This window comes from Desmodus rotundus, chromosome 11, assembly GCF_022682495.2.
Source record: "Desmodus rotundus isolate HL8 chromosome 11, HLdesRot8A.1, whole genome shotgun sequence".
In the NCBI taxonomy this organism is placed as follows: Eukaryota; Metazoa; Chordata; class Mammalia; order Chiroptera; family Phyllostomidae; genus Desmodus; species Desmodus rotundus.
This window is the reverse complement of record NC_071397.1, coordinates 58,746,095-58,768,354: the sequence shown is the minus strand read 5'-3', so window position 1 is coordinate 58,768,354 and position 22,260 is coordinate 58,746,095. Positions and strand designations below refer to the sequence as shown.

At 44.3% G+C, this 22,260-nt stretch overlaps 1 protein-coding gene across 1 annotated transcript in view; it reads left to right on the top strand.

The window, feature by feature from the left end:
• Positions 1-22,260, top strand: part of PREP (prolyl endopeptidase) — a 105,054-nt gene that overhangs the window by 9,529 nt on the left and 73,265 nt on the right. Inside the window, exons 3-6 of the mRNA XM_024551771.3 lie at positions 13,305-13,438; positions 14,604-14,734; positions 17,161-17,370; positions 20,071-20,192. Coding sequence (XP_024407539.2) covers positions 13,305-13,438; positions 14,604-14,734; positions 17,161-17,370; positions 20,071-20,192 — 597 coding nt within the window. The remainder of the gene's footprint in view (positions 1-13,304; positions 13,439-14,603; positions 14,735-17,160; positions 17,371-20,070; positions 20,193-22,260) is intronic.

The window sequence follows — 22,260 nt, the reverse complement described above, 5'->3', positions numbered from 1 at the left end:
CATATATACCATCAATAGTGAAAGATTAAACCCGTCTGAGAGCAACAGCAGAAAGCAAATACTTGACAAAGAAGAAGAGATTTCAAGTCTACTGGGAGAGTAATGATGTTACATTGGATTTGTGGAGATCTTAAAAAGGGCCAGCGTCAGGCATTACGTAAGTAGTGAAAAATTGGGAATGATCTCCATTTCCAGCAATAGCGTAGTGTTTCAGCAGAATGTGGGGAATCAAAATGTTGCACTATACAGATTGCTTACTAAGATAAAAAAGTGCTTATGGCAGAATATTAAGTGGGAGAAGGATGCAAGATTGCAGCGCTTCAAATAATTGCAACTTGAAAAACTACTTTCATAAAAACAATTCTAGGAGCATCTTGATGGAAATACAAAACTAAAGAACAAAAATAAGATTAAGGGAAAGCTCTGTTTCAAACCACTTTTATCTACTAAGTGTTTTCTACGCTTGACGAGTCTGAGCTGTAGAGACATTTGAGTGGTGCACAGTGAGAAGTTTCAACACAAGGTGCCGGAGGGGAGGTTTGCAGTCATTAAAATCGTTCGGGAGTAGGTAGGCAGGAGCCAACAGGCAGTTAGCCCGTACTTGCCATTCAGCAGGGTTCCCAGCTTGCCCTTTGCAGATTGTAGGAGGAAGTTCGTGGTGTCTTGTTGTACCCCAGTGTCGTGACACTGAGATAGTTTGAGCCCTCGTCCTCCATCCATGATGTTAATATGCACATGGTTGACTTCCTAATCGTTAACTTCCTAAACTTCCCTCGAGTTTCCTGGGGCAAACCAAATAAGCTAACCCCAAACCCCACACTCTGCCTTTGCTCTTCGTGATCTTTTCTTCTTTCCCCAGTTGGTCTCCAGGCCCCTTCAGGTATGCCCTGCTCAAGATATTATTTCAGATCTTACCCCAGGCCATCCCCCTCTTTTCCTCTGCCTGTCTACAAGGTACTCTGCATGTCCTTCAATGTAGCTGGAAGATTCCCGCCACCCCCCCCCCCATTGTCTCCCAGTAACATCTCCCATCCATGTAAACCCTTCTCTTCATCATCAGCAGTGACCCAGTGGCCAAATCCAGAGACTTTAAAACCGTCCTGTGTTTATCACTGTGCAGATGGACCACAGGTCCGGGAGAATCGTAGAGACTGTTGTTTAGACTGGCCAGGGGACCACTCTGCCGACTCTCAGGCTCTGGGAGTTGCTTCCTTTGCTCTCTTCTCTGAGGCAGCAATCTCACTCTCAGGTCACTGTGAGAGTGCTACACGCATGTTTATTTTTCCTGGCTTCTCCGCCCATTGTAGAGCACATTTACTTTCTGATGGTGATAGATTCTGTTTACGTTGCTTGGACTTGGTTTGCAGCCCCACAGTCTGGATAGAAGCAAGTGCCTGTTACCTCTTGAGGAGTCTCCTCATCCTAACTATCTTTTGTGGCTTCAGTTTCATAGTTGAATATTCCACAATTTGTTACTGAGTTACTACAGGGCAGATAGACAGAGAAAGGAAGAATGTATACTTTTTAGGAGATAGTTGTCTTAATTGTAACTAATTGTCAAGTCTGGCTTTCATAGAAACTGTCCTGGAGCTTTAGCACAGGAGGGCAGGAAAGGTAGAGGCTGTCAGCTGTGTATGTATGTGGGTGACTAATTATTTGTTTCCCCCTGGGGAAAGGGAAAGTAGCAACAGCTCTATTCCTTTTGTGGATTGTACGAGAAGAACTCTAATAGGAATCAGCTAAAAACAAGAGCAGAACATTTGTTTTTGTTCATTCTTTCTTGAAAAGCAAAATTACCATTTGTTTCAGGGAGGATCAAAGGAATACACAACATAGGTCCTCTTTTCTAGGACATTGTTTCCTCTCCCTTCCCACATCCTGTTTTGGCTGAATAGTTAGGGGTGGTCCATTACATCTGCTGATAAGAGGCCAGGGAAGGTAGAGAGGAGAAATCTTTGTCTTGCAGGCTAAGAAACCTGGAAATGTCACCCTTCTCTTCCCCTGTCCCCTTACTGTTTCCTTCCTTGGCAGGAAAGATTTTAAATCTTAAAGGACTTCTGATCATCTCCAGGATATTTGGGTAGCCTAGGATTTCTGTATAGGTATTTTAATGTCAGGGAGGTCAAAGTTTAGGGAGTTCAGCACCTGCTTTAAGTTATGCTTCTTGTCTAATGAAATGTGTGTTTTTGGTTGGTTGGTTTGTTTGTTTCTTGCTTTTGTTTGCATTCTTTAAGATCAACCCTGAAAGTGTGTAGCGTGAAGAATTTCTGTTCTGTTCCCTTCTGGTACCAGCGTGGCCTAGATCTCCCTGCACAGTGCTTTCCCGAGCGTAGAACAGAGCCAGCGTGTGCAGGAACTAGTAGGGAGCTAGGCGTGCAGGGATTCCTTTGTCACATTTCTCCCTGAGGCCACTTGCCCTCAGGCTGTAGAACCAACAGGAGACAGCTTGCTCCCAGGACTTCCAGCACCGTGAACTTCTAGTTCAATGTCTCTGAGCCAGAGACAGCAGATCACGTCTACTATGGGACTGTGGAATACATTAATTAAAAGTATAAAAGACTGGTTTGGTTTATGGTGTCCTTTGAAGACTTGAAGACAAATTGTAACTATCCATTTTGTGGATGGTGCCTTCACCCCGTGAGCTTTGCAGGCATCTACGGTGTTACTTCCGTTGGGAGGCAGGGTGGATGAAGGAACAAGTCCTTGCCAGACGGGACTACAAGTCAGAACACACAAATCGTAGCCCTTGGCCTTCCATTTTCTTGGTCTGTGAGTGTAGTAAGCTACGTTACCTGGATTCATTTTCTTCATCTATAAAATGAATGTAATCATACTCAAATCTTCTAGCGCCAAGGTTGTAATGACACCCGGCTGAGCAAATGCTTGTGGAAATTCCTTTTCCATCCGCAGCAGTGGCCTGTGCAGGCCAGACAGGCAGCTCGGGCACCCCTGCTTAAGTGTGTCCGGGCAGGACTGCGACTCCAGGCCTCCAGGTGCCTTCGTCAGAAGGTCAAACTGCAAGTCTCTCAATTTTAATCCATGAAACTAAGCAGGGTTTTCCTTTTGAATTCTAGTTTTTTTTTAAAGACATACTGAGCATTGCTTTTTTTTTTTTTAATTTAATGGAACTGTGACTCTTCGTTTCATTGTTCTCAGGAATGATGATTAAACTAGGTCAAAAGTACCTTGAAGCTGTTTGGTAGTGTTACTTTTAATTGCTGCCTTCTGAACCCCACCGGCAAAGCTGTGAACACCCATTACTGTGTCATGTAAGGACCTGAACTGAGAGTTCCCACTGCGTCATCCCTGCTCTAGTGGAAACCGGAAACGCTTTGGGTAAATGTATTACCAAATATGATCTCAGTCTCCAGGACTTCTGAGGTCTTAAATGTCTCACCACCTCCTATGGAAGTGTTTAGCCTTATGATAGTTTGTAAACAGAATGCTCATAAACCCGTAGTTGAAATATGTTTTTAGGGAACAACTGCCTTTTGATCTGTGGATGGGATAGTTGTAGGAAGTATGAGGGTGTTACTGGAACGGGGTCAACTTTTTCTAAGCACTGCCTTCTCTTTTCTTTTTCTCTCTCCTTCTCTTGGCCTTGTGCAACAAGGTTTTCGATGCAAGCAGTAGAAACTGATAGTGGCCAAGGTGGGCACCTGGGGGACGTAGGGCAAGCCCACGGGGCCAGCTCCTGGGATGGGCTGAAGGGGCCAGGCTTGGAGCAGGCAGGAACCAAGTACTTGTGGGGGCCCAGGGCGGGAATTTCACTTTCCACGGAGCACTGCGAATGGCCTCAGTGATCTCCAGTCATTCAGCCCTCTGTCACTTGTTCGAGTGACTGGGTCCCAAGCAAGGGGGTTTTGATTGTCACACGCCAGACAACTGTTCATCCCTTGGGCTGGTTCTGCTGGCAATAAGAAAAGCTTGGGGTTATGCTCAGTAGGACAGCTACTAGAGCTACCGTCCCTCTGAGAAGGGAGGACACTGGCCACCCTGCATACCACAGGTCCACCGGTGTCCTTCTCTCTCCCTTCTCCGTATTTGCTTGCTCCCTCCCTTTCTCTCCCTGCCCCAAGTTTACCTGTGTGCTCACTTTACTGAGAATTAGGTTAAGTGGGAGGGGGCAGGAAGGAAGGGGAACACTGTCATAAGCAAGACAGATGTGGTGCATGCTGACGTGTAATTAACTATATTCCAGCTTGGGAGGACCAGAGATGGAAGTTGAGCAAACCACTGAACCTCTGAGCTGCTAGAGGTCAGTGGGAAAGGAAGGCAAGGCTTGTCTCAGCTAGAAGCTAGGTATCCAGCTGTGTTTGTTCACAATCAGGGAAAGCTCCACTTTAGAAAAGCAGACCCTAAATTGTTGATGTAATGCTAAAGTGCTGGTGTACACTTAACATTGATATTTTCCCTGTAGACCATTACTCGGCGTTGGTTTCAATCGCCTACAGTTCCTTTATGAGAAATGCTGATACCAGGTATGGTGTGTTTGGGAGGACTAACAGTTAAAGAAATAAGATACGTCCGACTTGTCCTGGGCTCTTCTTTTCTGTCCGTCTTCCCCACTTAGGTATCCAACACCCATCCACCACCCCATTCTGCCATGACCAGGGGAGACAGCATCTGCCCTAGAAATCCCCCGGGCACTTGTTCAACATCTCCAAGCTCTACCTCTGGAGCGTCTGACTTCAGTAGGAGGCTCTGTCTCCCACGTACCTCACGTAATTAATTCCTAAGATCCAGGAAGCTTGGGAAAACTGCCCTAGAGAATGCTTAGGTAGACACAATGGGGGAAAGGTAATGACACCTTTGATTATTATTGGCCCACTTTCAAGGAGCTGAAGTTTAGTAGACTCCTCGCTGTCGTTTACAGAGTCTGTGAATTGGCGGGGGTGGGGGCGGTGTTTATGGCTGTAATTCTTCTCCTCGGGGAAACCAAGACATATGCCATGGTAAAGGCGTCTGGGACTCTTCTATATAATGTGGCGTGGGGCTCTGACTGTTTGAATTGGATCTCTAATCACACACAAGACTCTTTGGAGTGCCAGTTCTGACTCCATAAAAGCTCGTACTTTTCTCTTTGCTTTCATCTCTGCTGACGTTGTCCTTGTTCAGGCACGCATTGACACTGAGCTAGATGGTCAGTCGCCTCCTAAATTGTCTGCCTGCTTCCACAATTTTCTTTCTACCTGTCTCCCCCAGAAACTAATGAGGACCCTTAGAGATTATGGAACCTGTTCATGGGAAGGCAGTGGTGTATTTTCATTAAAGGAACAGCTTTAGCCATAGAAAGACAGGTTTGAATCTGAGCTTTACAGTTTCACCAGATGTGGGACGTTGGTCGTGTTGTTTAACCTCTCTGGGTTTCAGTTTTCTGACATAGTTTGGAGGCCACTGTATGGTTGTAGCGAAAATGAAGTGATGGTGTTTTTGAAAGATGCAGCACAATGGTAGACACAAGTGGGCACTTACTAAGTGTGGGCCGTTGCGCCAGTTGTTGAACAGTTCAAATAGCATGGGTGTTTGGTGCGTCCAAATTGAAAGAGCGTGCTGACAATTTACAATAGCCAAGTACTGGAAGCAACCTAAGTGCCCATCAGCAAATGAGTGGATCCAAAAACTATGGTATATTTACACAATGGAATTCTACGCAGCAGAGAGAAAGAAGGAGCTTATACCCTTTGCAACAGCATGGATGGAACTGGAGAGCATTATGCTAAGTGAAATAAGCCAGACGGTGAGGGACAAATACCATATGATCTCATCTTTAACTGGAACATAAACAATAGAAGAAAAAAGCAAACAAAATATAACCAGAGACATTGAAGTTAAGAACAATCTAACAATGGTCAGTGGGGAGAGGGGAGGGGACAGTGAGGAGAGGGGATTACGGGAACTACTGTAAAGGACATATGGACAAAATCAAGGGGGAGGGTGGAGGTGGGGGAGGGAGGGGGGTTCAGCTGGGGTGGGGTAGGGGGAAAAATATATACTTAGCATTTTACTATTTTTTTCTGTATTTGAAATACAAAATTCAAGTCAGAACACTGAAAAAAAAAAAAGAAAGAAAGAAAGAAAGACCGTGCTGTAGAGCCGTCTGGGAAAAACTCTTCTTTCCAGCTGTGGGCTCTTTTCCTCCACTTTCATGGTTATGCTGTGGTCCGATCATTTTTCTTTTGGGATCACTTTGGTCATTTGTATTTCCTAGAAAATGGTCTGTATTGTTGGCACTTTAAAATTTATTAGCACAGGGTTATGTGTAATATTTCTTCATTATAAGAGACTTTACTCTCCCTGTCTGTGGTTTTCTTCATTGTTTCTAAGTTTGAGTTATTTGTAACTTCTTTCCCCTTTTTGGTTAGTTTTGCCAGAGCTTTGGTAGAATGTGTGGTTTCTTCTTTTTTCTAAAAAGCATCATTTCTAGCACTTAGAAATTATACGCCTTTGCTTCTCTAGTTCATTATTTTTTTATTGTTAGTTTAAAACTTTTTTTTGAATGTTTAGTTTAATTTTACTATCTCTCATTTACTGATAAAACGCCTTTTCGAGGCTTTCCCAGTCGGCCCTTGGGCAAACTTCTGGTCAGTCAGCCCTCTCCCAGACTGCATGAGTGCACCCAGCCTCACCCTGCTCAGCACACTGCAGGCATCCTGGGAGAGCTGCATCAGTCAGGACTCCTGGCGAGCGGTCCCTGGACCCAGCTCACACTAGCTCGTATAGAAGAGCTGAGTAGCTCACATAATTGATGACCAGGGTATATGTGCTGTAGATTCAGCCTGAGCCAGGAGTGCACATGATATTTCTGGGTACCTGTCTCTTTGTCTCTTAGGTCATCTGCTTTTTCTGATCACTTTCTGATCACTTTCCAGCAGCCTCTCCTGTGTGGTAGGAAAGATGGGCCTTGGCTCTCTGTAGGTTTCACACAGTCCTTATGACCCCAAACCTCATAAGGTGACATAACTTGTAGCTCTCAGTGTTCATCTCTGTCCCTGCAAAGGATTCTGCTGGCTTAGCCTGGGTTCATGAATACTTTCCTGACTGTTGCCTCTAGACACAAATTGAGCACTCTGCTTATGAAAATGAATAGGGCTTACTTATCTGAAAGATGTAGAAAGGAGATAACACAGTTAGAATACATGTAGAGGCATCAGTAACATCATCTATGGCAGATGGTGGTACAACTTACCAGTACCTAGAATGATGAAGTCTGATCAAGAGAGAGAAAAGTTTGGCGAACCCCAAACTTTCTTATGGCATAACTGTCACTTTCTAGACCCAGCTTTTGTTTTACTTTGTTTTTTGTTTTTGTGGGAGGGTGACACTGAGCACCTCGCTGGGGCCAGATGTACCGTGTCAATCACTGTGATCACTGCCCTTCGGTACACGGCCCGCCCAGTGCACTTCACACTTTGGAATCCAGTGCTGTGGGACCAGACCAGGTCAGCTACCCCGCATGAGGGAGTCATACTAACAAGCCTCTAGACCAGCTACCAGCCTCATCCTGCATGGATCAGCCCCAGGCCTGGGGGAAAGGAGTGCTGCTGGCCAGCAGAGGTCCCATCCCCCACGCTGTCAGTGGGAGGGACTTCCCAAAGGTCACAAAAAACCCAAATGTCAGCTTTGAGTGTTTTTACCACACCCCATGAACTTTATGTTATTTGTTTTTAAAATATTTTATTTATATTTTATTTTTAGAGAGAGGGGAAGGGAGGGAGAAAGAGAGGGAGACAAACATTGATTCTGTTGTTTCTCACATACACCCCAACTGGGGACTTAACCTGTGACCCAGGCCTGTGTCCTGACCGGGAATCGAACTGGTGACCTTTCACTTTGCAGGATAATACCCAACCAATTGAGCCACACCGGTCAGAATGCCCCTCATGAACTTTAATTCTTAGTGGGTTTGTCTTTTTTTCTAAATATTCCTGTTCTAATTTGGATTCCCTTATTTATACAAGAATTATTCAAGAGAGGATGTGTATGTGTTTAACTGCTTCATGATCGGGTTTTAAGCTAGGTTTGGGTTTGGGGTGCAGATCACCTCTCTCCTTGCCGGGTGTCTGCCCAGGAGTGTGTACACTGCAGAACTGAGCTACATGGGGCTAAAGTTTCAGCTTTGAATGAGCTCTCTGCTAATGACTAGATTTGAGAAGGTTGAATCTCAGGTCAAAAATGTGTATTTCCGCTTCCTTGTGGTTGACAGTAACTTGCCCCCATGAGGGAAGTGATGTGCTCAGATGGGGACAGGCAAGAAGGTGGAAAGGGATGTGGGGGGGCTTCTGGAAGGTTCCACCTGGTCTGCTAAGTGTGTGCAGCTGGGAGCTCGTGAGGAGCGTTCCTTACCAGAGAACAGATGTTCTCAGAGTGAAAAAATGAACCCACCCTGGGGTTTTAATGTTAAAAGACAAGCCCAGTGGATTTGGGGATCTCACGGATTGAATTTGATATTTCTCCACTTTGGGAATGTGTCGGGAGTTTGTGAGGCCAGGAAGAGAAAGGCACCTCACGTAGTTGACGTTAATGGCATTTGTGGTCATAGTGCTTCTTGGGCTTTAAGGATTCCTTTGTTATCTGGTATATGCTAATTTTTGTAAATATTCAGTGAGTGCTGGAAAATAGGGGCATTCTTTTCTCTTTTAAGTATAGAGTCCTCACATAGTCTCATTAAGTACACTATTCCATTTATAGCCTCAATTTCTAGGCATGTTTCCTAAAGCAGCTGCATCTATCAATGATTTTCTGTTCGGCATGACCTGTCTCCAGGGTTTTTTTATGTGACCGTTTAGCCCTACTGGCCCTGGGTCCTCAGGAATGAGCTTTGCCACCTTTTGACTTCTTTTTTATGGGGTGATCCCTGCCTTTGGAGAGTTGATTCCAGATTCTGCTAAACTTCCAGCAGAGGGGATCCAAGTGTACTTCCCCCTCTGGCCACCAGGGTGCGTGCAGCCCTTCACGTGTGGCTGCCATCCCGGTGTTCTGCCAGGCTATGCTGTGACACGACAGCCTTTCTTTCTCCAGAACCCCCTAGTAGTTGCTTAAACAAGGTCATCCTACACACACACACACACACACACACACACACACATGCATAAACACACACACACGTATTTGTAATTTGCAGCAGAAACTCCTCAACGTCTGTGGGGTACAGATAGCCCTACCCCCAGTTTTCATTGGCATTGTATTTGGGAAGACTGGAGGTCTTCGACTGGAGGTCGAGAGCCGTGCCTGCGTTGGTCGTCTGCCTGGTACTCCCTCCTGGTCGTCCTGGTGGCAGGGCCTCCCCAGCCCACCCCGCACCTTCACTTGCTTTCCTGTAGCACTTATTTTTATCCTTGATTTAACTTTTTAATCCCATGTTTTGTAATTATGCTACTTTGTGTATATTTATAGCTATTTAATGAGTCATATGCATCATTTTTACTCATATATGTAAGAATTGTACTTGTAAAAGGACTCGATGTATTTTGTGGACTAAAATACAGTCTGGTGTGAGGACACCTTGGAAAATTCTTCCTGAAGACAGGTGGGGTGAAGGGCTATCCAGCTGTCACACTGAGCGGCCCTCTGCCCCCTTGAAGTTTTATGTGTACAACACGGTACCGTTAACTCCATGCACAGTGTGGTACAGCACCTCCGGAATGCATGCATCTCGCACAGCTGAAACTTCCCTTCACTTTGAAGCTTCCTCATAGTCAAGGCAAAATGATGTATAAACAAATGATGTGTTTATACATCATTTTGTTCATAGGTTTTTTTGTTTTAACAGCTATTCTTAGGAAAATATGTTCAGATTCATCAATCGCTACAAAATCTAAACTGTGACCCTCTTTAGAGGCTTAGCTGCAGGTGGTGTTAATGGGCTTTCAGGCCTCAGTTATTGTAATGACGTCCCAGAGTGTGACTTGGGTGCTCGAACACCTGAGGAACAAAGAGTTTCATTCCTCCTGGTTTTTCCACTTGTCCTTATACCTTTCCTCCTTTTCCCCCAAATGTGTTCTAATTTGTCAACCAAGAAACACTAATAAACCCATCAATGAGCAAGAAGGTGTTTTTCTGGTTAAAATATCAGAAATTTCATTGGCATTCTGTGGAACCCTAAATTTCACAAAGCTCCTTCATGACAAGGGTTTGCTTAATTGTAAAGGTGTGTACTTGTATTATGAAAGATCTTCAGACTTTAAGGAATTTGAACACTCATTTTGCATTAAGGTATTTGCCTTGAAAGGGTGCAGTCTTTAAATATTGCTCTATTAAAAGCAATTGAGTAACATTTGTGGGTGGGAAGTGACAAAATTGGATGCAGTAATCCTAGAATTATTTAGTTATTTGGTGGCATTATTGTGCCTGGCATTACGGTGTTATGAACATTTTAAACGTGAAGAGCCCATGGGTCTGCCTTAACCTGAGATGGATTCTGTTGCAGCAGTTGAGATTACACTATGAGACACCTGAAAGAAGCAAAGCAGTTAGAAACGTGATCAGAGAACTCGATTCCACCTTTCCAAGGAACACAGACTGAGCAATCTGTGGCTCTTGGACCCTCCACGGTCTTCCTAGAGCCTGGATAGGGCCTAGATGCAGCCTCCTACACACACAAATCAGAAGCATGGAAAACTGAAGTCTGCAGGGTGCCCTCCTCAGAGCACCACCCCCATGGAAGGGGAGGGGCCAGCCAAGGCCTTCAGCGTGCTGGGGTCTCAGGGCAGGAGCCCTAAGTAGCTGGAATGTCTTGGTGAGTCCTTTCTGCAAAATGCCATCAAACCCACACATCCACGTGGCCAGTGCCCGTTTTCTCCATCCTTCTCCCGTTATAATGGCCATTCCCTCTCCTTTCAGGGACCAGCCATTCCATGTGGCCTCTCCTCTCACCAGGCTATTGCCCCAGCTTTCTAACTGACCTCCCTGTTTTTCACTTTTCCTCCCCTAAAGTTTTTTCTTCACCCTAAGCAAACCAGATTGCATAACTACGCATCTCCTTAACTTGTCAGAGTTAGGGTATGCTTAGCTACAACTGATGTGTTGTAAAAATCTGTGTTGCCCTTAGAACACAGATTCCAACTTCATAACTGCCCGGCAGGTGATCTGGCTCCTGCCTGGGTAAGTAAGTGTCCTCCTTCCCATTGCTTCCCAGGATGGGTGGCAAATCACCGGTTTTTAAATTTCCAAAACAGGAGGATTGATACTTTAGTGAAATGTAACAAAGACATCTCAGCAGGGTCACATGGCTTGTAGCACTCCCTCACTCCCAGTTTCTGCTCATCTCCTCCTGGGCTGGTAGCGAGTCATTCAGGACCAGCACAGTTTGGGTGCTACTTTGAGTAGCAGCATCTCTCTGCAGTGACCCTGAGGGCTAGCCACTCTCTGTATCCCTCTGGCTTGCGTTTTATCTCCCCCAGTACAGTGTTAGCTCCACAGTGACAGGGAGCTGGTCATGGACTTGCCACTCCTCCATCAACAATGCCAGAACCAGTGCCGAAGCACACTAGTTTCTTACTAAATCCTTGCTGATGCTCCAGCAGCTCGAGGTGCCTGTCCTGGCCAGCCAAAGCAGGAGAAAATCACAGGAGACCCAGGCTCCCCACCTTCTCCCCCCGTGGGTTCACTTCCTCTCCACATCCAGGATTGGACATGGAGTCTGCCTCAGTTACTGTTACAGTGACTGGAATAAAGTAATTCCAGCGTCAGAGCTATTGCTAATTCACTGCATGACCTTGACCAGTGACTGCAATACGGCATATCTCTATTTTCATGTCTGCCAGGTTAGCATGGCATTTCCTTCTCCCATGCCCATGAAATCAGGTAATACTCCCACACACCCTTAGTGATCTCCAAAATGCTAAGCCAGAGTGCCTTTGCAACTGTGTGTCACTTTTGTAACTAAAAATCAAGAGCTAATTTGTAACTTTCTAAGTGCTTAGTTATACATAGGGTATGCCTGGCTACAACTGCTGTGTTGTAAAAACTGCCCTTCCCTGCCTTTATGGCCAGGTCTTCTGGCTTCCTGCAGGCCACCTCTTGCCCTTGGTATAAACCATTTGTTGCAAATATTCAGTGCCACCTATTTTCCAATTTTTTAAACTATTCTTTAGCTTCAAATTTTAGGGAAGTTCTGTGAAGTTGACAAGGTAGTAGCTCTTGGAAAGACGGTAAGTCAATATCAAAATTGATAAAATAGTGCCTAGGTACCTCCGACTGTATTTCTTTAACTCTAACGTTGTTTGGGATCACCGGCCACTGCCCCAGCAGCCCGGAGCCTTGGTGCAGTGTGCGTGGACTTCACTGGCCAAGTGATCTGTGCAGCAACGGGGTGTGTGCGTTCAGAACCAGAGGTTCCTGGCTGCCTGATGTCGGGCACCTTTTTAACTGCTCTGAGACTCGGTTTCCCTATCCATAAAGTTGGCCAAATTAAAGAACCTTCGATTATGGGTTCCAAATGAGGTAACGCTTGCCTGGTACATAGTTTGTGCCATGTAAATATTAGTTATTATTATTTATTGAGAGAAAATACGCATTCACAGATACATTTTGAAGTCTTTTTTCTCCAGTTTTATTTGAGATATAATTCGCGTACAAAATTGTATATCTTTAAGGGGTACTGCATAATGACTTGACTTGCATGTATATTGTGAAAAGATTAACATATTAACTTTAGTTAACATCTATCATCTGATGTAGAAACAAAGAAAGTATATTGTGGTGAGGACTCAGGATTTACTCTCTTAAGAGCTTCCGTACATGTCGCATGTCGCGCAGCGGTGGTGACTCCAGTTGTCGTGTTGGGTCTCACATCCGTAGTGCTCCATAGTGCTTGTTTGTTTTCTAACTGCGAGTGTGTGCCTTGACCCCTTTATCCAGTTGCCTGCCCCCCACCCCTGCCTCCCCTAACCTTAAATCTGATCTCTTTCTCTGAGTGTTTTGTTTTGTTTTTTAAGATTCCACATATTAGTGAGATCTTTCGCGCTGACTTACTTCCCTTAGCCTAATGCAGTTAAGGTCCATCCGTGTTGTCACAAATAGCAGAACGTCCTCCTTTTGTGGCTGAATATATCCCCTTGTATATACTTATAAGTCACGTTTTCTTCATCCATCCATCAGTGGACACTTCCACGTCGCGGCTATCATAAACAATTCTGTCCTGGACATGGGGGTGCAGGTATCTCGTCAGCATAGTGCTTCTGTTTTCTTTGGATACATTCCCAGAAGTGGAATTGCTAGATCTCTCTAGTACATGTTAAAGTGTAAGGTTTCTCATGGGAAGTTTTGTATCTTACTGTTTGCCACTTGAATTTTTCCTGCAGGCTTTTGTGGAGGCCCAGAACAAGATCACCGTGCCATTTCTGGAGCAGTGCCCTATCAGAGGCTTATTCAAAGAGAGAATGACTGAGCTGTACGATTATCCCAAGTACAGCTGCCACTTCAAGAAAGGAAAACGGTACGTGAGGCTGCTTTCATTTCGTTTGATTCCACTTTTCTGATCGAATGCTTTCTTAAATGGTAAAACAAATTCTAAATACCTTCCTAGTTTATCAGTTAACTCATTATAAAATCTATTCATTTCTATGCTTAAATATAAGAATAATGTCTTTCAGCCTATTGTCCAAATTATTAAAATAAAGATTAAGAAATTTAGTAGATGTCAACTATAATTAAAAATAAATTTTAAAAAATGAACATAATCACCAAAAAAGGAGGAAGAAAAGAAACTTAGTAAAGATATGTCCTGGGAAGAAATCTGGAGCCTAAGGGATTTTTGTTTTGCATGCGTAGTAACTGGTGAGATGGGACGACTCGGACAGCAATGGAGGTCTGTTTGCCTATAAAACAGGTTATCTTTGGCTTATACTACTTGAAAATACTTTATTAGATACACTTTTTTATCCACAAATGAAAATTGTCCATTAAGTAGAATCTTGTAATTCTCTTGTTCCTCTCCTTTTTACACTCATGTAGACATTCTCTTGTTTTTTTAACCCTCTTTGGAGGTACCAGCAAAAATTTACTGTAGAATTTCTTAGGTGCCCGTCTCCCCACCAAGGATCAGCAAAGCACGATCCACATGCCAAGCCCCGCCACCACCTGTTTTTGTAAATAAAGTTTAAGAGGCACACAAGTGTATGCATTCATTTCCGTGCTGTCCGGAGCTCCTCTTGTCCCACTGCAGAGTTGCGTGGTAGCGGCGGAGACCTGTGGCCCACAAAGCCTAAAAATCTGCCAGCCCCCCCCCCCACCCCCGGCAGTCCGGCTAGGGAAGGGAACCAGCATTTTGTTTTAGAAAACCTGCTTTCTTCTCAATTGAAAAGAAAAAAACTACTGCTTTATTTGAATATTAGTATTAATTTTAGTAAATAAAAGTCTTTGTTTCTATTTGTCTAAGATGCAGAATTTGAATACAATTTATCTGAAAGCAATTCAGATAATACACTAGGTCCAGGGAGACGGTAGGACCGTCCACCCTAGTCCCCTGGCCCAGGCTCAGCCTGTTTGTGGTTGTGTCACTGTGTGTATGTGTGTTTTTCTTCTTTTGGCTTGTGTGCATTTGTTTTTATTCCACCCGTAGAAAACTCTGTAGCTAAATAAAGACTATCTCTGCCCCCCAGGTATTTCTATTTTTACAATTCAGGTTTGCAGAATCAACGAGTATTATATGTACAGGATTCCTTAGAGGATGAAGCCAGAGTGTTCCTTGACCCCAACGTCCTCTCCGATGACGGCACCGTGGCGCTTCGAGGTGTGTGCTCCCCAGCCGAGCGCCCAGAGTCCCAGGGCGCTCACGTGACGCTCTCTCTGTGTTGGTGTGGTCACCTCACCTCTGAAATACCAGCCAGAACGAGGACCGCACTGCAGAACAGATGCACACACAGTATCAGGAAAGCTAATTTTTGCTCAGTGTATTTGGAATACACAAGAAGTCACCTGTGCTTCTGAGGGCCGGAAGCAGGGCTGGAGAGTGCCGCACTGGTCCCAAATTAGCTTCTTGGTCTCCTGGGGTCCTGGAGTATTATCATCACTTCCTATAACATCCCTGAGAACTATCTATGATTGGGGAAAAAACTTAATCCTCATCTATAAGAAATATAAGCTATACAAAAAATGTTTCAATTATAAAAATAAAATAGGAAGGAATGTTTATGAGAGTTAGTTCCTTGGGAGGGGGGAACTGATAAGAGTTTTACAATTTAGATAAATGTCAGTATGTTAGAATTAAAAGTAAAAAAATATAATCTTGTAAAACTTGGACAGCTGTCCCCTAATGATGCAAGTTTAAAATCTGAATGAGTAAGTTTAGCCTGCAGTTGCGTTATGTCACTTAAGATAACCTTCGCCACAGGCATAAGCTTAGATTACCCCAGGCTCGTGCCATAGCACTAGTTCTGGGGTCAGGAAGTTTGCTTTCTGTGGTTCAGTAATGGCAGACTGTGAGAACCACACTGTGGTAGCATTATAGATGTTTTTAGTGAAGTCGGCTCATCTTCAACTTCTGTTTTATTTTAAAAAAGCGCAGGTGTAGGTTCAATCCTATGGAATTGAGCAGTGGGAACACTGCGGCCCTATAATCAGAGGGGATTACCCTGTGCAAAGACCCTGTTGTAAAGGCATTCAGTTAGTTAGTGGTTCCCCCCTTCCTCTCCCCAGATAGGCCATGCGTGTAGATGATGATTCTTTACCAGCTAGTATCGAAAGTCAGGTGCCGGCCAGCTTATAGGGGTATTCCTCCATGAATTGGAGCTTGGAGTTAAGTGAACTTAATACACTGGTTCCATGTAATAATATACCTTCTATAGGAATTCATTTAGTTTTAACAAAGGTCTATCTTGCAACTCATCCAGAAAGACTTCATTGTAACAGAGTCTCTCCTCTCTTGCTCTGATACTCCCTTCTAGTGACGTTTAGTGGGATTTTTGCCATGTACAGGTTCTGGTGGATGAAAAGGAAAATTAGACACGGGACCTGGCTTCAGTTTTAGATACTGGTGTTGTGGGGAAGTAACAGTGTGGGTCGACATTCAGATTCTTTTGATAGTAGATATTGTGCATTTTGAAATATGTATTTCAAATCACAGTGTTTTATTTAAATTTTTCCTGAAACATTTCTAATTACATATAAATAATTTAAACACTACAGTGTTGTATAGAGTGGAAAGTGAGTAATTTCTCCTAACCATCTTTTAGATGCTTTTCTGCCACTATGCACATATGAGCCTGGATATTTTACAGGAATTATAAGTGATTAATAAGTAGGCTTTTTGAAATTTTAAACAGATTTCCCATTGATAGAAGTTTCATGTAAAATAGTAGGAAATCTCTGAAAATAGTTGGGTTTCTGAGGATAATTTTGGACCCCGTAGTAAAGCTCAGCAAACATCACAGAAGGGGAAATCCCCGGTGTCTGTGTCTGGTACCAAATGCTGCATACACTGTTCTCCATAATTATCAAAGCCACAGTAAACACGTAAATAAATATCCATCAGGAACCCTCCTGTACTGATTGCAGTGTTCTCTCACAGCCCTGAAGAGCCGCACACAGTCGCGCAGTCCGTGGGTGGTGGTGCTCTTCTTTCCTGTGGTTGCCTTTGGAATGTGTGCCACGTGAGGCCTGCATTGCAGACCCTTGGGCTTTATCTGCCCGGGCTGGCGGTGGTCAGATAGTGTGGATGATAATCCCCGAGGGCCGGCAGCGCTCAGGAAATGAGGTTATAAAGACTGAGCTCAGATAGTTTGGAATCCATTCCAAAAATTACCTAATGGCTCCAATTTCATTCTGATACATGGTATGTCATAATTCAGTCATTACTCTAAAAGCAGTCTCCTTATTTCTTTTCCCTCTCGTTCTTTTCAGAATATAAATAAAATATGCTAAAAGTCCAAGATACGCTCTGCTTTTAACTGAACTGCCTATTGAATTATAGAAATGTAAAAAATGGAAGCACCTTAGTGGTCGTATAATCCAGTACTTCATTTTACAGATGAAGAAACAAAGACTTGCCCAAGGTCATAAGACAAAACGCCTGTAAGGCCTGGGCTCAGCCCTCAGAGTTTTTCCCTCCACGTGCTGCCCCCACGTGTGACAGGGAGTTTTGTCCGGCAGTGCAGAGGGCAGTGAGCAGGGCTGGGAATAGCATCTCCATCACTGTTTGATTTCTCCCCTGTTCCACAGGTTACGCATTCAGTGAAGATGGTGAACATTTTGCCTATGGTCTGAGTGCCAGTGGCTCAGACTGGGTGACGATCAAGTTTATGAAAGTCGATGGTGCCAAAGAGCTTCCAGATGTGCTTGAAAGAGTCAAGTTCAGCTGTATGGCCTGGACCCATGATGGGAAGGGAATGTTTTACAACTCTTACCCCCAACAAGATGGGAAAAGTGATGGTAAGTCAAGACTTCAGATGGAGGCACAGCTTTGTTATGAAATAGAAGTGTAACTCACATAACTTCAAAAGTGAAGCTAAACCCTAACAGGGGTTGTTGGTCTAGAGCCAAGACTCCTCCAGGATGTTGTGTCAGTTAGCTTCGTTGTATAACAGATCACCCCAAACTTTGGTGGCTTACAGTAATGACAATTTATGTTGCTTGAGTCTGTGGGTTCACCAGGCCGTTTTTCCAGGCTCAGCTGAGTTCATGTACCTGTGGTCAGATCAGTTGGCTGATCTTGGCTTGACTCTCACATGTGTGGGGCCTTGGCTCAGCTCCACGTGGTCTCTCATCCTTGAGCAGGAGAGCTCTCACAGCAGCTCAGCAGGATTCCAGTGGGGAGAGCTGAAAGGCACGACCTCCTGGATGCCTAGGCTTGCTGCTGTCATATTATCACTTCCCTGAATTCTTCTGGGAAGAATAATATCTGTTCACCACCTCTTCAAAGGGCGGTGAAACAGATACAGGGAACTGCGAAAACTTGAGGCCATTACTGCACTCAGTCCTTCACAAATGTGTTCTATCTCCCAAGGGGATCATGGAGAAATGGATTTTTTTTATTTAATGATGTTGAGTGATTATAAAATTTTCCTACTGCAGTAATCATATCTCTTCCCCTGATTAGAAGTTGCAAGTCCCCTGTTGGCTGCATTTATCTTGACACTTTTCTCCTTGTTAACTTCCGATACACACCTGTTCTCTTCCTTTGCACAAAGATCCTATTGTGTTCAGTGGTCCCTCTTGCTTTCCCCCTCACCCCTCATCTTCCCAGTTAGGATTGGGAAGATAGCATCATCTCAACATCATCTTATTTATTACTCCATTCCGTATTTCCGCGTGGGGCAGAGCATTGTCAGGTTGTCTTGGCTGGTCTTCACAGGTGGGTTTCATGGTCCCTTTGATAGAGATTTGGAGTTGGGTTGCAGCGTCTCATTACTTGTTCCAGGGCCTGGGGCTGCCAAGAAGCACTGCTGCTCCTGGGCGTTCTACTGCCCATGCTGTCCCCTGGTCATGCCTTCTGCATCTTTGCCATCTTTAGGTGTGCTTCCTTTTCTGTTTACCCCCCAGTTGAATTGGGAATAAGGCTCTAACACTTTTCATCTCTTTTGGCTATGTTTAGCGTCTGCTGCCTTTTGATTAGACTGCTACAGTACCTTTCTCTGAATTCACCTGTGAACTACAAGAGGCGCTAAGAGGTTCTATAATCAAAGATGTTGACTAAGGAAATACCTCTGTGCTCTGTGCACTGAAATAGCTGCCTGTGTTAGGAGTGCCAGTGGCTTAGAGTTTTTCCAAGTGATGCGAGATCAAAAAAGTATGTAACTGGCCATATCTTGTTAGAGATCAACGTTGTTAAATTAACTTGTGAAAAACATGAAGATTTGTAGTTACCCTCAACTTTCAGTGGCAAAAATAGTGACCTGGTTGAACTAAGGAAAGCCAGCACCGCCCAGGCATCAGTTGTTGCCCCGTAGCCCAGAACCTCAGCAGCCCTTAGGTGGCGTGGTGGAGGCCTGCGCGGGAAACGCAAAGCAATTCTGGCTGTGCACTGCTTACTGGTGTTCCTGGAAAACCCTTGGAAAGTCACCAAGTACTCTAAGGCTTTTTTTTACATTATGGTATTACCTTAGCTTTTCTCTTCATTGTCCTGAAAGCTTGGTACATTTTCAGAATGAAAAAAAAAAAAATAGTTCAGTCTCGTAACAGCCTCAAAAATCAGCGGATATGTGTAAATTACTTCCAGGATGATATCCAACTAATTCTTAACTTTTTAAAAAATAGCTTTTAGAGCAGTTTTAGGTTCACAACAAAATGGAAGGCACAGAGGTTTCCCGTACATCCCTGTCCCCCCACATGCGTGCCCTTCCCAATTGTCAGCATCCCCCACAGAGTGGGAAGGTGGATGAGCCCACACTGACACGTCGTAATCGCCCCAGACCCGCAGTTTATATTTGACTTCAGTCTGTGTTGTGTGTTCCATGGGTGTGAACAAATGTGTGAGGATCGGTACCCACCATACAGAGTAGTTTCACTGCCCTAATAATCCTGTGTCCCCTATGTATCCTCCCTCCCTGCTCCTAACCCCTGATCTTTTTACTGTCTCCGTAGTTTTGTCTTTTCCAGAATATCTTATAGTTGGGATCGTAGCGTATCCAGCCTTTTCAGATTGGCTTCTTTCACTTAGTAGTATGCATTTAAGGTCCACGTACGAGTGAACTTTAGAAATCAGTTTGTCAATATCCATAAAATAACTTTTTGGGATTTTGATAGGGATTGCATTGGATCTATAGATCAAGTTGGGAAGAACTGACATCTTGACAATCAATATTGAGTCTCTTCCTGTCCATGAACATATGGGATATCTCTCCATTTATTTAGCTCTTCTTTGACTTCTTTCACCAGAGTTTTATAGTTTTCCTCATGCAGATCTTGTACATATTTTGTTAGATTTATACCTAAGTATTCCATTGGAAGGATGTTAATATAAATGGCATGGTATTTTTAGTTTCAAATTCCACTTGTTCATTGGTGGTGTACAGAAAAGTGATTGACTTTTGTATCATAACCTTATATCCTGCAACCAGACTCATAACTGTGTTTCTAGTGTAGTACATATGTGGGAAATAGATTCTCTTAACATTTTTTTAACTCCTTCAGGCACGGAGACATCCAGCAATCTCCACCAAAAGCTCTGCTACCATGTCTTGGGGACTGATCAGTCAGAAGATATTCTGTGTGCTGAGTTTCCTGATGAGCCTAAATGGATGGGTGGAGCTGAGGTATTGTACTATGGGGAAATGTTACCCCCAAAACTGTCTGATGGGTTGTGTGTGTAAATATCCTTGTTTTGTGATGACCTTTATGAGCGGTAGACGTCCTTTGAGAGAACAGTCTTTTTGTTAAAAACACTGGCATTCAAATTGACGCTTAATAATGGTGATGATAAACCTTTTAACTGTAATTGCAATGTAAAAGTCTTACTAGTAAAAGTTGCACGTGCTCCTGGTAAGAAATGTACGAGTGCAGAATAACGTAAAGTGTAACAGCAACGTGGTGACACTCGGGACCCTGCTTCTCAGGGGTGAGGAGGGTGTCCTGTCAATTTTCCTCTCTTCTACCAGCGAGAAAGTAGGGAGAGCAGTGTGTTTTCCTCTTTTACTGCTTGTGCTCTTTGTGTATGTTGTTTACTTGTTTCTACAGTAAAATACGTGTCCCTTAGATGTCTCCCCACCTTACGGATAGTTCTTACCTTCCTTGGGGATCTTGCCAATAACCACCTCTATCGAAGTGACGTGTCTGTGAAGTTACTGGCCTAGATTTTACTCTGTATCTTGATAATCAACTGAAAGAACTTAGTGGTGCTTGGAGTAGGCATTTACTCCTGTGAGTTCACTGGTGGGTGCTAAGAAATATAGGTAGGCTGTCATCCCACTTTTAGTGGGAATGAGGAATCCACTAGAAACTTTTTAGCTCGTTGAGCCACTTAGCTCTTCCCTGAGAGACAATTAGAACTTTTGTAAGAAAGAGATGTTTTAAATGCTGCTCAGGGATCTGGTTCACGGGCGCAGGCTAGGAATCCATGGTTCCTGTGTAGGGCCATGTGTGTTGGTGCACCTCGTTCCAAACTGTCCTTTTACTTATTTATTGTGTTTCTCTAGACTAGGGCTTGGCACACTTGCCTCAGCCCAGATCTGCCTGCTGCCAGTTTTTGTAAATGAAGTCTTGTTGAGACAGCCACACTCCCTTGTTTACACATTGTCTGTAGCTACATCTGAGTTGTAGCAGCAGAGTTCAGTGGTTGTCACAGAAGGCCATGTGGCCCCCAGAGCTCACAGTAGTTACTCTCTGGCCCTTTATAGAAATGGCGTGGTCATCTGCAAGCAGTGTCCGCGGCATTCTGGCTGAGACAGACAAATTCACACAGACTACAGAGTCCTGTGGAGGAAAAGGGACAGCATGGCCAAGAGTGGACAGCACGGCCACTCTCTCAAGAGGAGAGCACCCCAACCCTTGCCTTGACAGGCTTTTATTGGCTTAATTTGCATAGGAATATAGGGTGCATATGGAAAGCTCATCAATCATTGTCAGGCAGAAATGATCAAACAATAGGTGACATTCAAAGAACTCTGAGGGCTTATTCTGAGTCAGGGTCAGATGGCTAAAAGGCCGTAAAACTTCGGGGAAACAAGCTCATTTCAGGCTTTGACCCTTATCATTTAAATTGAGGGTATTAGCAAAGCAGGTTTCACAAGATTTTATGCATTCTTTCTTAGGCCTGATCTCCCCAGGGAACCCACCCTTTCCAGCACAGGGCTGTACCACCCTCTGTCATTGTTTCAGGCTTAAGTCAGGGAGGGGAAGTAAGGCAGCCAAGAGATTAGGAGACTCCTTGCAGGCAGAATGAGGACTCAGGCTATGTCAAAGCCAAGGGGCAAGGGTCCATCACCCCCTTTTTCCATTGCCCCCCAAGTCCTTCCCTGAGGGCCCCTTCGCAACCATGCCTGTCTTAGGTCATTCCTCCTTTGAGGAATCTTACCCATCATTGGCTAATGAGTCATCCGCCTGCGGCCAAGCAGGGTGAGGTGGAAGGGGGTAGAGACGGTGCCCCTACAAGGAAGATAAGCTTTGTCTCCTAAGTGGCTTATGGTCCCAAGGTCTTTTTACTCAGCCTTAGCCTCAGGGGATCACAGCCACAGAAACCAGGCAGGGCGGTTCCCAACGAGAAAACTCCACCAGACTTTAATACAGTGTGTTCAAAATGAATTTATAGGACTTCCGGTGTATTACCTGAAACTGTGCCCTTTTTCATGCTTTTTCTTTCCGGCCTACTTCCCCACCCTGCACACT